At 36.0% G+C, this 17,742-nt stretch overlaps 1 protein-coding gene across 1 annotated transcript in view; it reads left to right on the top strand.

Annotated features, from left to right (window-relative positions):
• The window catches only part of RABL3 (RAB, member of RAS oncogene family like 3), a 37,313-nt gene extending 21,051 nt beyond the window's left edge, over positions 1-16,262 (top strand). Inside the window, exons 4-8 of the mRNA XM_082394997.1 lie at positions 3,210-3,324; positions 5,508-5,658; positions 10,343-10,414; positions 14,345-14,383; positions 14,971-16,262. Of these exons, the coding sequence (XP_082251123.1) occupies positions 3,210-3,324; positions 5,508-5,658; positions 10,343-10,414; positions 14,345-14,383; positions 14,971-15,036 (443 nt within the window). The 3' untranslated portion in view covers positions 15,037-16,262. The remainder of the gene's footprint in view (positions 1-3,209; positions 3,325-5,507; positions 5,659-10,342; positions 10,415-14,344; positions 14,384-14,970) is intronic.
• The last annotated feature ends 1,480 nt before the right edge of the window (positions 16,263-17,742 follow it).

Genomic DNA, 17,742 nt, shown 5'->3' with positions numbered 1-17,742 from the left:
CATTCTATATTAAGTAAGCATTGTAATTATTCAGTACCATCTTCATTACTTATATTCCTCTTTCAGTGTCTTATCCCATATCAGAAGATGTTGTAGATACTTCAAAAAGTAGAGAAGGCTCTTGCCATTGGATACGTACTGTAGAATACAGGATGAGTCATGTTAGTTCAGACCTATGTCGCATTTAGCTTGGAATTCTATCTGAAAGTGTCACAATCTAATTGAAGAAACAAAATATTCATAAATGAAACAAAACACAGTTTAAGATGGTGACATTAATATATGACATCATAATGATACATGATAAAGTACATGATAATGGCATATATTAATAGAATGTATATAAATGAGAAAACAGTAAGATAAGACTGGTATTGTATTAGGTGACTTGCTAAAGAGCAGGAGAGAAAGAAATGAAGCCTGGTTTAGATCTCGGATCAAGTGATAAACTTGGATTATATCGGTCAAATGACTTGTCAAAGTTGATATCAATCCGATTTGGCAAAGAAAAATTTGGATAAATAACACTTTTCCTGTTTAGATCTTTTTGAGAGTTAGGATAAAAATTATAAATAAATAATAAAGTTAAAGACCATTCAAATCCTAGAAACTTTATGGAATTCTGAGTTGTAAGCTTAGTAAGTACTGAAGAAATCCATCTAAATCTGTATTTATTTGGTTATCTTTTCTATACCTATTCTCCATTAGTGATTTGTGTCTTCCTTAAATATTATTGAAGTAATTTCATATATCCTATGTTAGTTTTACAAGTAAGACTGAGAGATATTCCTGTTTCTTAAAAAAAAATCCCTATTAAGAACAATCTTAATAGGGACTCACAGACATAGAAAACAAAATTATGGTTACCAAAGGGGAAAGGGAGGGAGGGATAAATTAGGAGTTTGGGATTAGCAGATACATACTACTATATATAAGATAGATAAACAATAATGTCCTACTGTATAGCACAGGGAACTATATTCAATATCTTGTAATAACCTATAATGGAAAAGAATCTGAAAAAAAAAATATATATATCTCTGAATCACTTTGCTGTACACCTGAAACTAACACAATATTGTAAATCAACTATACTTCAATGAAAAAGAAAGAAAAATCAGTTTCTGTGTTCTTCGAGCCTACCTCTGGAACATTTCTCTTGGTAGAAGCATTCAAGGTTCTTTACTCCATCTACCATCCCTAGTTTTCTAAGAAACAGAGCATATAAGGATCACTCCATTCAAATACAGTCTATTCTTAGCAATAACTTTCTTCCCTCAATGCCCTACCTCTTCCCACTGTGATGAATGAGGCTGGTAATCCCCAAAGGAAACCTGTAAAGTGTCTCCACCTCTCTGTTTTTAAAGATTTAGAACATATTCTGATCAGCTATCACCCTGACTTCTTTCCTTTGGGCCTCACTGTGTCCCGTCCCTTCTAGCTCATAATCTACAAAGCAGGAACTCTCAGCACAAATGAAAGAAGGAAAATAAGGAAAAAGGTGCTCAATGCCCTTAAAAGCTCATAAGCCTTAAATAGAGACCCTCAAAAAATAAACTCCTCCCTGTCCATCTAATAGTTCATTTAGGCCTTTGTAATCTTTTCACTCTCCCAACCAAACCCACCCATAGTTTTGTGGTATTTATACCTAGGAAATAAGGAGAGGAGAAAATATCTTCCACTCCTTTGCCCTGAAGTGACTTTATTCTGCCTTCCTCCAGTCTTTTACTGTCAGATTACTTGATTTCAAATTCTGGCTACCCCACTTACCATGTGACCTAGGGTAAATTACTCAACCTCTCTGAGCCTCAGTTTCCACATGTGTAAAATGAAGATAATAATTCTTACCTCATAGGACTGTTCTGAAAATCAAATTAGATGCCACACGTAAAGCACAATATTTACCACATAAATAATGAATAAATGTTAGCTATATTCTTTAATAGTAGCTTTTTATTCCTTTTTTAAAATCTATCCTTGTTCATGTTTCCTTAATGCCTAATAGAGCCCCTCATTGAGGAAGGTAGAGTGAATGCAGTTGGACACAGGGGCAAGTGTCAGATCTCTATTTTTTCCAGATCCCAGGAGAGATACAGATTTATCTGAACTAACTGGAACTAGTCAACTATAATTTGCACAAGCACCTTAGCTGCACAATGTCTGTAAAAACTAGAGGAGCCAAATAATTCTAACTCTTATGCCCTTCTTTTTCAAATTTACATATCTTACATCTTGAAGATGGAAGAATCATCAGTTTCACATTCTCTCTTCACAGTAGAATCTGGGTAATACAGGCAAGGGTTGGGGGTTTAAAAACCTATCGTCTCTTGATCACAAGATGGTACCCTAAATTTCAGTAGGCATTAAAGCTTTTCCTTTTTTGTCTATATCATATTGTAATAACCTGCTTTACCTTTCTGTCTAGGATCTTAACTGATTCTGTTTAATTGTATTTCTAAACCTTATTACATTTTGCTATTTTTCAATCTCTTAAAAGTCCATCTGTTTTCTACTATTCATACTTCTTGACTATCTTTTCCTACCTCCTTCTAGTGGCATATTTCTTTTGCTTTGTTAACTAGATCTCTTACAGGTAGAGCAAGCTTACATAGCTAGCCATTAATCCGAAGAACTAAACGATTAGACTTTGAGTTGATTAGGTTCAGGTGATCTACAAGAAAACATCTTGTCAGCTAAAGAATAGGAATTGTATCAAATTAAATCAATACCATTTTAATAAATTTTTATTATTAAATATTTTAATGAGTGTAAGTAATATGTGTATATATGATGTCTATGACAGATGCATAATGTGGAAAAAAATACCTTTTTGAATGAATATAATTTCCTATATACTTGAAGTAGTTTTGATTCTTTTTATTGATGAAGTAGTTCTGTAATTAGGACCAGGCAGAGTAGGCACTTATTAAGTGTTGAATGAAGAAAAAAAGAAAAGACATTCTAAAGTTTAATGACATTCTGTCAGCCCTTGTAGAATTTTTTAAAAGTTATATAACTGACAAAGAAAAGCTTTTAGTTAATTATTTTTAAATAATTATTTGCAAGAACTTAGAGGAAATTTTAAAAGAATTGTGCCTGAGTTTGTTAGTCGTACCAAAATGCATTCAGTAAGCAGCCTAATGTTTTGCCAATTGTGAAATGAAGAGGAGTTGTTACAATATTGACATTATTTTCTTTGATTATTTTAGGTATTATTTTAGTCCATGACTTAACAAATAAGAAGTCATCCCAAAACTTGTATCGTTGGTCATTGGAAGCTCTCAACAGGGATTTGGTGCCAACTGGAGTCTTGGTAACAAATGGGTAAGCCCAGATTACTTCACAGTTGGTTTGAAATGCTATAGCAATCCCAGGAATGTACCCTCCAAAATAACATTTTGTAAAATGTTTGATTTGCATATATTTTCTCCCAGTCTGTAGATTGTCTTTTCATTCTCTTAACAGTATCTTTCACAAAGCAATAGTTTTTCATTTTGATGAAGTCTGATTTCTCTTTTATGTATTATGTTTTTAGAATCATGTGTAACAACTCTTTGCCTAATCCCAGATCATGCAGGTTTTCTCCTGTGTTTCTTCTAGAAGGTTTACAGGTTTTGGTTTACTTTTAGATCTATGATCTGTTTTGAGTTAGTTACAATGTGTGAGGGTTTGGTTGAGGTTGATTTTTGTATATGAATGTCCGATTGTTCCAACATCATTTGTTTCTCTGAATCCTAATCTTCTTCATAATGGTCGTTAAATATAGTGGCCTGATAGATGCAAGGTTTTTTGTTTTTGCCTAAGTGGTACCGAGCATATAATACAATACCTGGTTATCTGTCTCTTTGTGATGTTAAGGTGTTATCAGACTTATCTATTCATGATAAAATTCACCATTTGCTTTTTACCTAATGATTTAAAAAGAGAAAAAGGATTTTGAGATCAAATTTCAAATTGGATGTAAGATTTAATGAAAGAAAGTGAGAAAAAGGAAAGCTAAAAAGAGAAATAAGAGAACAGATTGTAAATATACATATATTATGTGCAACATATATGTTATGTTACATATATACAATAAATATGTATGTTAATGTGCAAGAGATTATGAAAGACTGCAAGTGACAAATATGTGTATCAAAGATGATGTTTGATAAAATATATACAAAAAGTTGTATGTAAGCCAGAGTTAGAGTATAGGGGGGAAAAAAGTCCTAAAGGAGGGCACTTTCAAAACTTTATTCTCTAATAAAGCAAATTTCAGTTTTGGACCATGTCTCCTAAGTCAACATTGATGTTAGTAAGAAGAATCAAAGGCCTTGAACTCAAACTATTGTTGGCTTTGATGCAGTAATTAGAATGATAGTATTTTTATGAAATGGGAGGTAACAATTCAAAACAATTTTGTTCCAAGGCTGAACAGTAACTGAGGCTCTGTAAGGTTATTGTGAAGGGCAAAAAATTTGGTAAGTTCTCGTGCGTGGGCGCACACACGATCACAATTTAGATTATTCAAAGAGAAAGAAGAGTGATGTCAAAGGAAGGAAAAAAATTATGCTCACCTGGTTTGTATTGATTGAGTTATGCAATATTGATTCCCTGTCATAAGGTGTTGCAACCAGGTTTTGCTGACTGTTATAAACTGAGCTTATAATATGTCAGAAATCCAAATCTGTTTCATTTCTCATACGTGGGTAGAATTTATATTAAATGAACAACATTGAGCTCTATGTTCCTCTCATTAATAGAAAGACAGTGACCCAAGGCCACTAACCCTAAGTGATTCTTACTACCTGTTCTGTGTCTCCCACAGCTCTCATGTCAGGACAAACAACTATTTGGTACTTAATTCTTTCCTTTTACTATTCATTTTGCATTTCAGCTGTTTCTTTCCCTTTCCATTTGTTGAATCCATCTTTCCCCAGGCTGTAGCATCACCTATGGTTGATTTATTCTGGCCTTCAACATTCCTATTTCTGATTTTCCTAAAATGATCTATTTTTCTTTACTATTCATAGACAGAAATGAGTATGGTAGTTGTAAAGCTTATGCATACCCCAGAAGGTACCCAGAAGCTTGACATCTTCCCCTCTGGCAAAAGGCGTGACTGCCATGCTAGGGTGCTGGGTTTTCTCTCCACTGAGGTTTGAATCCACCCTCTGCATCTACCCAGAAAAATTCCTGAGCTGTTAGCCTTAGAAGACAGAGCTTTGGGAGAAGTCAAGTCAACCTACTTTCATATACCTGGTGGGCACTCAGTTTATTCAAGTAGTCTATAAAGACCGATGGGACAAATTTTGAGTAGTTGAATTAATAGTTGGAACCTGAAAGATGGCGAGGACTGATTGAAAAAATGAACAAGTAGGTGGGAGAAAAGTAGGTTTATAGGTAATGGGTGAGCAAGAGTCAGTGAAGTATCTGTAAAATAGTGTGAGTAGTTGCATTTAAATATTACATATCTACATCAGAAAGGTAAATTCTATTCACCTCTTCATTATTATTTATCACAGGGATTATGACCGGGAACAGTTTGCTGATAACCAAATCCCACTGTTGGTAATAGGGACTAAACTGGATCAGATTCATGAAACCAAGCGCCATGAAGTTTTAACTAGGACTGCTTTCCTGGCTGAGGATTTCAATGCAGAAGAGATTAATTTGGTGTGTATTTTTTACTAATGCATGTTTGTATTATTATCAGGTAAAGGCAAAACCAAAGACTTCGAAAGTTCTGTATTCTCACAGAAGAAGCTTTATATTTGAAATCAGGCATTTGGGTTCTAGTCCAAAAAGTAATGAAGATTGGAGCCAACATAGATTATGAGATGGGCAAAGCCTCCTTATATGCTGACCTGTTGGAATGTTCAAACTTTGTTTTATTCTTGCTTTAGAAAAGCCTGTTAGCTTCTTAAACTACAGAATTTACCTTAAAGGGTAAACAAATATATAAATGAGAAAATTACAAACTGTAAACTAGGAGTGCTTCATAAGCATTAGTTTATATAAACTAATGTGTAGTTAATAATGTATAAGCATTAGTTTATACAATGGATTGAGTCCCTTCCTGAGATATTTAGCTCAATTAGAACTGGACATTAAGAAGGCTAGAAAAGTTCTCATATAAGCTAGTTAGTGTTGCCTAGAGAATGATCCTGGCCAGCAGCTTCAGTCATGGTTTATATGTCATTGTTCGCAAGTAGGATTTCTGCAACGTATCAGTGCACTGGCATTCCAGACGTGGTGGTGGTAGTTTAATACCACTAATAGCTAACATTTATTAAGCACTTATTAGTACCAAGCACTGTTCTAGTGCTTTATGTACATTATCTCACATGCATCATCTTCACATCAATCCTATAAGGTAGGTACTATAAGTACCTCCATTTTAAAAACAAAGACTAGAAGCAAAGAGGGGTAATTAGGCCAAGGTTACACAGGTCAAACCAGGCACTCTGACTCCAGAGCCCATGCTCTACAATTAAGCCTGTTTTCCACTTAATTACCCTTCAGCTAACATTTAGAATCTCGGAGCTGAAAGAATTGTTAGAAATCATCTAGATCACCAATTACTCAAACCTGACTATGTATTCAATATTATAGTATTTGTGAAAATTTTTGAATAAGTGCCCCACAGCTGGAGCTTTTTATTCATAGGTTTGACAGAAGGACTCAGTAATTTTAACTAATGACTCAGCTGATTCTGATGCCCTTTCTCTGTGAATCAACATTGGTGAACGCGGCTTGGTTCAACTCCACCTGCACCCCCATAACTGAGTCAGCTTCTGCCTGCCATTCCATTGTTTTTTACATTCTGCTTTGCAGTGGAGGTGCTTTATTTTTCTCAGCTGCCACCATAGAATATTCAGCATAAATGCCCAGGTAGTCAACACTGGACCATCATATTCCAGAGAATTCCTGTTACATAGAATATATAATATCCTTGTTGAAGAAGTACTGAGGTTACTTTGAACATTGTTTCCAAAGGGAAATTTACCATTGAATAGGCTTAATTTGTTCCAGCAATTACTTTTTTTTTAATAATAAAAGTAGCTGGCATTTATTAAGTGCTTACACATGCTAGACACATCCTATTTTACTTTTAATGTATTTTAGAATGCATCTGTTTCCAGTGCCTGTGGGTTTCTGTGACAATCATCTAGATATGTGCTTTTCCTATTTTACTTCCAAAGTCAGGGCGATCTTTAATTGTTAACAAGATGTAAAGGTACTCAAGTGGCAAACATGGTCTTCACAGAATTCACATACAACATACTTAAGGCCTTTTATCAGTGTATACCTTCAAGAACACAGCAGAAACAAGAGGGTCTTGAGGATGCAGGGAAGAAAAAATGAGGAGGAGAATTAGATAAGAGTTTCAAAAAGAGGTAACAGTCAAAAAGACTCAGCAAGTAAATATAAAATCTCAAGTAAAAACTAATTTAACAGTATTAGTGCTAGCATCTTTGGTTACTGTATGAATTTACTTAAAATTATTAAAAAGTAAGAATTAACATAACTGTATACATCAAAGATAGAAGCAAAGCTTTCTTGTGCCTGGAAAAAAAAAAAAGGCAAGTTGTTTAAATTATAAGCAGGGAGGAGATTACTTATTTTTTTAAATCCTATTAGGTTTTTTTGTGTCTAGCACAAATTTTCCTCTGTTATGTTTTTACTTCAAAGTGATCATTCTGAAGCATCTTCCCTAGTTAATGTTTCTTTCTCAAGGTTAGGCAAGCATTTAGAGCTATCAATTTTCAGGCTTTGCCCTCCGCCATGATCAATAGCAGATAGTTATAGTTCTTTCAGATCTAAAATTCTCTTCCTAAAATCATAGGGTTTCTCTAGCCTGGTCAACCGGAAATTGTGGAGGCTTAGAAATAAGTTTTCGGGAGGTTTTGTCTGTTTGTTTAATGTTTGATTTAATTTTTGTATTTAGTACTTTAGCTCTATTTGGAGTCATCTCTGAAGTCTTTTGACATTCTGATGATTATGTGATCAATATCTGTTTTGTAAAACATATCTAATACAGATCTAGTTAAGGTCTGTCTTTTATATGCCTCAATTGCTGTATAAATGTGTTCAAACATGATTTCAAATACAACAGTATACACGATGACATTTCAGTCTGCTTAATCCATATATAGAATTATCTTTTATTATGTTAGGTGCTTTTGTGTCTGAAAATTCAATCTGATGGCATTTTCTTGGGATGAAGAAAGAAGGAAACTAATATTTCAGTACCTACTATGTGTCAGACATGCATTATCTCATTTAATTTTCACAAAAATCCTATGGGTTAAGTATTGCTATCTCCATTTCACAAATGAATAAGCTCAACTTTAAAGGTTTAATAACCTAACCAATGTCACACAATCTAGAGATGTTGGGATAGATACTCAGATTCAGAGCCTGCTGGCTTTGAAGACCTCTGATTTTTCTTTTACTCTATGATCTTTGAAAAGTTGTAGTCTCTCTTTTCTTTTGTGGTTTTGGAAAATGTACAGCTTCTGGTCAGAATTTAAAATGTGAGCCTTGAATGTTGTATATTGGTAAAATAGGGATTGTTATAAAATGCATTGGAAAGGAATCATGTGGGCTTAGAGATTAGAATCAGAATAAATGCAACAATAATAATTTCAGTGATTTCCCAAGGGACACAGGTGATCTATAACTGAAAAAATAAATACTATCCTTGCAAAGGAGCCTATATGATATCCCCATGGTTGGGTCTTAGGTGGCATTTGAGGTACAAATCAAAGTACTCGATCTCTTGAGTTGGCAAGTCAGTGGTGACAAGCTAAGGCAATTCAACATCAGAATTCCAGGAAAGGGACAGTAAACCTTTTAAGGTCTTTACTAATCATTGCAATGTACTAGTCACTTCATTATAATGTTTCAGATTCTTTTGTCTCTTCAGAGCCCTATTTTTTCCTATTTTTATCCTAATAGTAATATATCTGTTGTTTATTATTTATTATTAAAAATAATATTTAATGATATTTTAAAATAAACTTTTCTATTGTTTATTTTAACCAAAAAATATATCTGTTGTTTATTATTATCTTTATGGCCTACCAAGAGATGTAGTGCCTTGCATTCAGTGAGTGAGAAGTCCCTGGCCACTGTTCTGTTTGGTTTTTGCTCCTCTTGCTCTTTATTTTCATGCTTCCTACTATTCCTAAGAACTTTATGGTACTTAAGTTTGTTGAGCACTGGTGAGTAACTAGTACTAAAAAGTGAAGTGTTGTCCTCAGAATGGGAGAAAATATTTGCAAACGAAGCAACTGACAAAGGATTAATCTCCAAAATATACAAGTAGCTCATGCAGCTCAATATCAAAAAAAAACAAACAACCCAATCCAAAAATGGGCAGAAGACATAAATAGACATTTCTCCAAAGAAGATATACAGATTGCCAACAAACACATGAAAGGATGCTCAACATCACTAATCATTAGAGAAATGCAAATCAAGACCATAATGAGGTATCACCTCACACCGGTGAGAATGGCCATCATCAAAAAATCTACGAACAATAAATGCTGGAGAGGATGTGGAGAAAAGGGAACCCTCTTGCACTGTTGGTGGGAATGTAAATTAATACAGCCACTATGGAGAACAGCATGGAGGTTCCTTAAAAAACTAAAAACAGAACTACCATATGACCCAGCAATCCCACTACTGGGCATATACCCAGAGAAAACCATAATTCAGAAACAGACATGTACTACAATGTTCATTGCAGGACTATTTAAAATAGCCAGGAGATGAAAGCAACCTAAGTGTCCATCGACAGATGAATGGATAAAGAAGATGTGGCACATATATACAAGGAGGGGAGGGTGGGAAGGAGGTGCATGAGGGAGGGGATATGGGGATATATATATACATATAGCTGATTCACTTTGTTATATAGCAGAAACTAACACACCATTGTAAAGCAATTATACTCCAATAAAGATGTTAAAAAAAAAAGTGTTGTCTGTTTTTAATAGCTCTATTTCTGCTTTTGAAGGTAAATGTAGGCAGGTCACCTAATTAGTATGTTGGTTTTGTTGTTAGTAAGACATTAATAATCCTGTTTTCCTTTATGAATTATTTAATGATGAATACAGTGGTTCAGTGTCCTCTAAAATTGCCTAAATAACAAAGAGTAAGTGGCCTCATCTTCCTTTAGCACTTTCCTCTTTGCTCTGTGCATCATAATTTGAAAATTACTTGAATGTTTTATGAGAGTATTATGCCTAATATTTTACTATAGAAATGTGCAAGAGGAACAGTAATGACTCTCAAAGAGCTTATGTTTCCTAACGTTTAATTGTGGATCTTATGTTTTATCTTCTAGGATTGCACAAATCCACGGTACTTAGCTGCAGGTTCTTCCAATGCTGTCAAGCTCAGTAGGTTTTTTGATAAGGTAATGGCTTCAATTAAGTTATTTTTAAACTTAATTTATGTATTATGAGAGTTTAAATTCTTTGTAGAATGCTGTGTATGTTTATTCCTTCATCCTAAACTTCACAGCCTGAATACTACTTGTTTTGATCTCTCTTATCTGTTGGTATAACTGCTCAAGGCTTGCTGACGTGTTTATTCTATCACCATTGTTCTCTAAGCAAAGAATGAAAGCTACTGGATTCAGATGGGGTTTTTTAAGATACCTAATTCCCTCCTTAAAACAATTTATGTTTCCATATTTTCTAGCATTTTTGTGCTTATTCACCACCCCCAAGTCCCCACAAAAGACACTAAACTGAGGACATTCTGCTTAAAGCCCTGAGTTATTTTTGCTCTCCCAGCTACTAATATTCTCCATATAAATGTTACTGATACTTTTAAGGCTATGTCATCTTCTTGATTCCCTAATTTTCCCTATCAGAAACCTTTGCATTCCAATCTTTGACTCTTACCAGCGTCATCTTATTGTCCAGAACTGGAATGAAAATGTAGCATTTTCAACATACTGGTAAATTAGAGCACTGTTTGTCTTTCCTTCACAAGGCCATACAGCTGCATTGCATACAACATTGACCAAGTTAAATTGTTTACCCAATGTTGACATTGTGTAGTAAAGTAAAATAGGATATATTTCTGTATTATTATTGAAAAAAGATTAATTTCTGTCTTATATTTCCTTTTACAAGTAATCTCCCAAGAAAAAAATTTTCCTCCTCATAGCTCTTCTTTATGAATCATTTTTCTTTTAACTATTTAGAGATCTAATATTTGGCTCTTTTGTCCAATGGGTCAGCATAAGATGAGCCCCACACTCCATCCCTGTTTAATATTAGGCCACTGGGAAATTTTTGCTTTATTGCAGAACTTCCCAACTGGTGTGTGGCCAAAAGGGTACAGGTGCACTGAGATAGTGATCCCCTCAGTTCTCAGAGCAGCCAGAGCCCCTGGCCTGGCTCTTCCATTTACTCCATTTGTACATTTGCTCATGTATAAATATTAGCATTTTCTAAATGTGTCATGACATGAAAAAATGGTTGGAAGCACTGCAAGGAACCAGATTTTCTCTCCACGTTGTTTTCAAACTTAAAACGTAAGAACTTCCATTTGGTTTAGATCCGTGGCTGCTATCTATGTCCCCTAGGAGCAGCATCATATCGATCTGTGTCTGACATGGAAAGATCCCACAGTATATTGTTTAAATTTTAAATAATCTATTAATTTTAAAATTAAAAAAATAAAATGTAATAAGTTATATCCTAGAAAAACAATGGGTTATAGATCAGTGTGACCCAAGTTGTCAGGCCAGACTTTACTTGAAAAAAAAAAATTAGAGGGAACTTGGTTGGTTTTAAGAAGAGAGCAAGTTTTGATAAGAGGAGACTTCCCTGGCGGTCCAGTGGTTAAGACTTCCCTGGTGGTCCAGTGGTTAAGGCCTCCCAATGCAGGGGGCCCGGGTTCGATCCCTGGTCAGGGAACTAGATCCCACATGCCACAACGAAGATCCCGCGTGCCGGCAACTAAAAGCTGGCACAGCCAAATAAATAAATAATTTTTTTTTAAATAGTTTGATAAGAGAAGGATATCGCAAGTTGAGGGCAGGGAATTATGAGCAAAATTGAAAAGCAACTTCTCTCTTAGTTTCTTAAATCACAGACAAAGTCAGGTGGATTAAGAGGTTGGCCAGGACTTCCCTGGTGGCGCAGTGGTTAAGAATCCACCTGCCAAGGCAGGGTACACGGGTTCGATCCCTGGTCCTGGAGGATCCCACATGCCATGGAGCAACTAAGCCAGTTTGCCACAGCTACTGAGCCTGCACTCTAGTGCCCACGAGCCACAACTCCTGAGCCCACACACCACAACTATTGTAGCCGGCACGCCTAGAGCCTGTGCTCCGCAACAAGAGAAGCCACCGCAATGAGAAGACCATGCACCGCAACGAAGAGTAACCCCCGCTTGCCGCAACTAGAGAAAGCCTGCGCGCAGCAACGAAGACCCAACGCAGGCAAAAATTAATTAATTAATTAATTAATTTAAAAAAAAAAAAAGTTGGGCCAAACCTCCAGTCTGAGGTGGTTGCCTGAAAGCAAGGGACTTGGCAGCTAAGATATGACTTTACATCATATCTTCCAGAATTTAGTGTAAAGATTTCTTTTCCAAGGGACTTCCCTGGTGGCGCAGTGGTTAAGAATCCACCTGCCAATGCAGGGGACACGGGTTTGAGCCCTGGTCTGGGAAGATCCCACAGGCTGCGGAACAACTAAGCCCATGAGCCACAACTACTGAGCCCATGTGCTGCAACTACTGAAGCCCGTGTGCCTAGAGCCCGTGCTCTGCAACAAGAGAAGCCACTGCAATGAGAAGTCCATGCACCACAACGAAGAGTAGCCGCCACTCGCTGCAACTAGAGAAAGCCCACTTGCAGCAGCAAAGGCTCAAAAATTAAATAAATAAAAGATTTCTTTTCCAAGAGGGAATCTAATCCTCTTCCACACTCCCTTCGCTAATAGTAATTCCTAACCACTCTAGAGTAATAGAATTTTCCCTTCCTACCCTGGAGAGAGGAAGGAAAATCAGTCCTGTCATGGTTTTTGTGGGGTCAAGTATTTTAGATGTGTACTAATCATGAACCAACTTTTCTACCTTTGAGGCCAGTGAGTGGAACCTTACCCTGAGTCTCTTGTGGCTAAAAGTAACCCATCCATAGTCTCGAAGATAAAAAGAATACAGATGATATGGCTGTCAGGCCAATGAGAGCAAGCTGCTGCAGGCCTGGAAGAAGATGCTCCGCTTTATTCCGAGGAAATTCCTAGCTTCATAATTCTATATTCTAATGTCTTAGAGTTAATCTCCAGCTAATCTGTATTCTAATCTGATGAACTTTTCTTAATCACATGTAAAGCTCTGCGTAAAGAAAGTAATACTGCCTCTGTCACCACTGCAGTTTCTCAAGTGTTAGAACAGAGTTCATTTTTTTTTTTTAATGTTTTTCATCATGTGAATGTAGAGAACAAACGTATGGACACCAAGGGGGGAAAGTGGCGGGGGGGGAGGGTGGTGGTGGGATGAATTGGGAGATTTTGATTGACAGGTATACACTAATATGTATAAAATAGATAGCTAATAAGAACCTGCTGTATAAAAAATAAAATAAAATTCAAAAAAAATGTTTTTCATCATGTGAAAATATGGTGCTCTTAAACTCATTATGTTAGGGCATATATTTTGAAGGCTTCTTTTCAGTAGTAGTGATGGATTTGTACAGATACATCCACTGTTTTACCTTATTTCTCCTACTGACCAAATACAGACAGTTCCGAAACTGCTGAATTAAGGGTGCAGATTAAGTCGGAAAAGAAGTTAATTGACTGCTTTTGATGTTGTGTCATCTGTCTCCATTAAGGACTGACAGGATGTACAACTGTATTTACTAGAGGGATGTGGCAGTTTCCTACATTACACAGGCAGACTCCTCTTTAAAGAATAGTTATGCTACTGTAGTAGCAAAAGTGCTTTGCTTTTATCTTATGGATTCTGTTTGGTACCTTTTGGGGCTGACTGCTAGGGAACTTTGAGCCAAATTTGCAGCCATACACTAGGAATTGCACGGGATCTCATGTCACTTTCTGGTTATTTAGTCTTTTTTGTTGTTCATGTATTTTTTGACCTATCATTAATGCTTTTTGGAACAAGAGGCAGGCTTTTATAAAAATACTTCCACAATCCTGATCTCATAAGCACCAGATTTAACTCATTGTACTAGATGTCTATTGCTGTTGAAAAGACTCTTAATTTGGGTATACACCTTTTAGTGCCATTAGTGGCCATTGCAGTTACCACCTTTTCAAGGTATATGTGCTAAGCCCTTAAAATCTTTGTTTGTTTTTCACAGGTCATAGAGAAGAGATACTTTTTAAGAGATGGTAATCAGGTCTGTATCTATCTTTTCTTGATAAAATGATTTCTTGAATTTGGAGAGAGGTTTGACTTATTTGAAATTAATTTCCAAATTTATTTTTGAAATTTTTTTTTAAAGTGGGGTGGGAGGGAGTCCTTTGCAGGCCCAAGCAACTGACTTTCTTCTGTCCTGTTAAATACAAAAGAAAAAATCAGATCAAGGGAAAATAAGGGTCTAAGAAACAAAAAGAATCCAGAGATTAGGTTACATTATAAAATAATAGAATTGCTTGAGACTCCAAAGGCATATATCCAGAGTCTATCACAATGCAAATAATTCATATAAAAGTCCAATAGGTGAATATTATGAGATTCACCACCATCCTGTCTGATTTAGATGGCACTATCACCAATTGCTTGGCAAATGTTTTTCATTTTGGTAGAATTTCTTTTTATTATTTAATCTGCTGTGGTTTTCTGAGTAAAACCGCAGAAAGATAGTTCTTTAAAGAACGACAGCCCAGCATACAGAAACAGAAAATAAGGAGAACATTTTAAAGGCTATTAGCATTTGAACTCTGCCTGCTTGAGTCCTAATATGATTATCTTTCTTGCCTACAGATTCCAGGCTTTCCTGATCGAAAAAGGTTTGGGGGAGGAACATTAAAGAGCTTACATTATGACTGAATGACACTCATCCTTTGGAAGAGTAAGCAAGCAGTGGCAGTTTTTCACAGCTTTCTTCTTGCTGTATCAATTATTAATGTCTCAGGCTTTTAACGAAATCATCTTAAAATGCCACCCTTCAGCCTCACCCTTTAATGGAAAACTGAAAGGAAGTAACAGCATGGGAAGTCCAAACTTTGTCCCCATTCTCTCTGTTCCTCACCTTTCTGTCCCTGTTTATAGATTATATAAAAGCCTTGTGGAAATACGAGATGTCAAAATGATGCAGTAAATGAGCAGCGACAGAATGCTGCAGAGAAAATTTACCCTTGCCCAGAACTGGAGGGTTTTTATGGGTCTGTAATTTTCCCACACTCCTTGCTGAAGGCTTAATTAAGTACTTCAAAAATGTATCTCTATTGTTTTACCTTCTGAGGGGAAAGGTTATGTTAACCAGCCCTGAGTTGTCCACCCCAAACACTCTCTGTCATTTTCAAAGAAGCAAAATGGTGTTATTTAACTGCCTCCACCTTCATCACACAAAAGAATGCCTAATAATAGCAACCCTTGTCTCTCTCTCCTCTCCTTTGCAAATGGCTCAGTGGCTGGAAGAGGCAGACTAATAGCTGGAGTTAAATATAAATAGATTAATAATACATAGAGGACAGCAGTACCAGAAAAGAAGAATTATGCGAGAAATTGACAGCTCACTAAATCCTTCACTCTTTAGGTTACAGCTGTCTGCACCCTCTTACTGTTTTCTGTTTGGAAATAGGTAGGGTGAAATCTAAGACCTGCACAAGCACAGTAAGAGAGATTTACAGCCTCTTCATTTTTTTTTTTTATTTTTGAAGGAAAGGTCAACTCCTAAAATGTCCCTTAACTATAGTCCGTAAACTAAGAATATTATTCTTTGTGTCAACAATGTATTTATGGAGAGAAGTAAAAATAACTTTCCACAGCAACACATTTACATGAATTATGGACTAGGATTCTTGGATTTCATAATCCAAAATTTTTTGGGGGTGGTGTGTGTGTATATGCATAATTGTTCATCATTACTTTTTTTACCCATCTTTTTTGCTTGTATAATTGCCTTTGCCCCAGTCTTTGTTAATATATAAACCTGTTTTACGAAACCTGTAATTTGCTGCCTTATTCAACAACTCCTTTTCACATGTATTCTTCTCTCTAGGAGGGCTCTGCACTCCTGATTTTGCTCCATATTAAAATATAATAATAATAAATACACAGTTTCAGCTTCTCATTTTAAAACTAGGGGAAAAAAACACTAAATTCTCTTTCTATTCCGTACTTTGGAAATCAAGGTGTGCTGAAAGAGGATATTAAAATGATGATGTTAGAGAGTGCTTTTGGAAAGTCAGTCTTGGGAATTTGGCAAGGATTTTAAAGCACTTTTCATCAGCTAGAATATCCTGCAGTCTTTCTTCACATCCTCCCCCACAAGAGTTAGCCCTGATTTCTTTTTTGACATAAAGGAGAGCTATGCAAATCAGGATCTGTATGGAATTTGGCACAAGTATTTTGTGACAGTGGCTGTGCAGTTAAGAAGTAGAAACCAAATGCATATGCAGAAGACCTAAACCAACTGAAGCTCTTTGTATTCCTCTTTTAAAAAATAAATCAATAACCCTTAATTAGAAAGAAGATCTATTCCAATTTCTCTATTTTCTCCCTTATTAAAAAATAAGATGAAAATAACCTATCACTGATGGCTTCAGGGTCAACCTTGAAAAATTAACAGTACTCAACTTCATTTGTTCTTGCTGTCAGGCTTGACTCCTAAATTATAGATTTCTAAGAAAAAATGATTTTAATCATCTAAGGTAAGTTTGTTGCAGCATTTGTAGCAGCAAAATAAGGTTGTTGGCCAAAGTGAATGTTATTAGCCAGAGTTCTTCAAAAAGAATCTTTTGAAGCATAATTTTTGCTAAGACTTCCTGAGACCTGCTCATAAAAATTGCTTTTAGGTAATAAACAAGTTGAAATACCAAATACTTCCTAAAAAGTGTTAATTAAAGCCTTAATTTTCTTACTTTCTTGATGGAACAAATTGCTAGCCGTAAGAGAACTTTTTTTTTTCCCCTGTTGTGATTCAGATGTCTAACCAACGTTCTTACTCACTGTGGAGGCAACCAGATATGAAGATCTATGGCCACTCATCTGTCCCCCAGGCTGCTTAGTTGGAATCCAACTAAGGATTTGATTTGGGTTGGTCTCTCTACCTTAGTGCTCTAGAGAGAGAGCCACTCCCAAAGGGGTTGATCCATATCAGCTTTACTCAGGTTCTCAGAAGTTCCTGAACTTGGGACATCTATGATATAATCCAGGTGCCGTGACACTGCTGTTTTTCTCTCCATTCTGGAAGTGGACTGCATAGAACTGATGTGCTGGGCCATCGGACTGAGGTGAAGAGCTCCTAACCGCTGCCATAATCAGAGCTTTTGAGTCTTCATTTCAACAGTATGTGCTTTAGCACCCAACCTAGGTAGGGCCTTATATGGGTATCTAAATGTTGGTTTAATTGAAATTTTTAAAGCACAGGTAGCGTCTATTTTAAGAAGTTTGAAGTCTAACAGGATGTCTGCATTGATTTAACATCTGTTAAAATTCAAAGGAGGATACTCTGGGGGAAGGAGGAGAAGGAAGTTAAAAAATTCATTTCCCCATAGTCCCAAAACTGAGTTCAATTACTGTGGTAGGAGA

Source organism: Balaenoptera borealis (genome assembly GCF_965194805.1).
Source record: "Balaenoptera borealis genome assembly, chromosome: 5".
In the NCBI taxonomy this organism is placed as follows: domain Eukaryota; kingdom Metazoa; phylum Chordata; class Mammalia; order Artiodactyla; family Balaenopteridae; genus Balaenoptera; species Balaenoptera borealis.
Note: the sequence above shows the minus strand (reverse complement) of the source record. Positions and strands in the feature narration are given on the sequence as shown.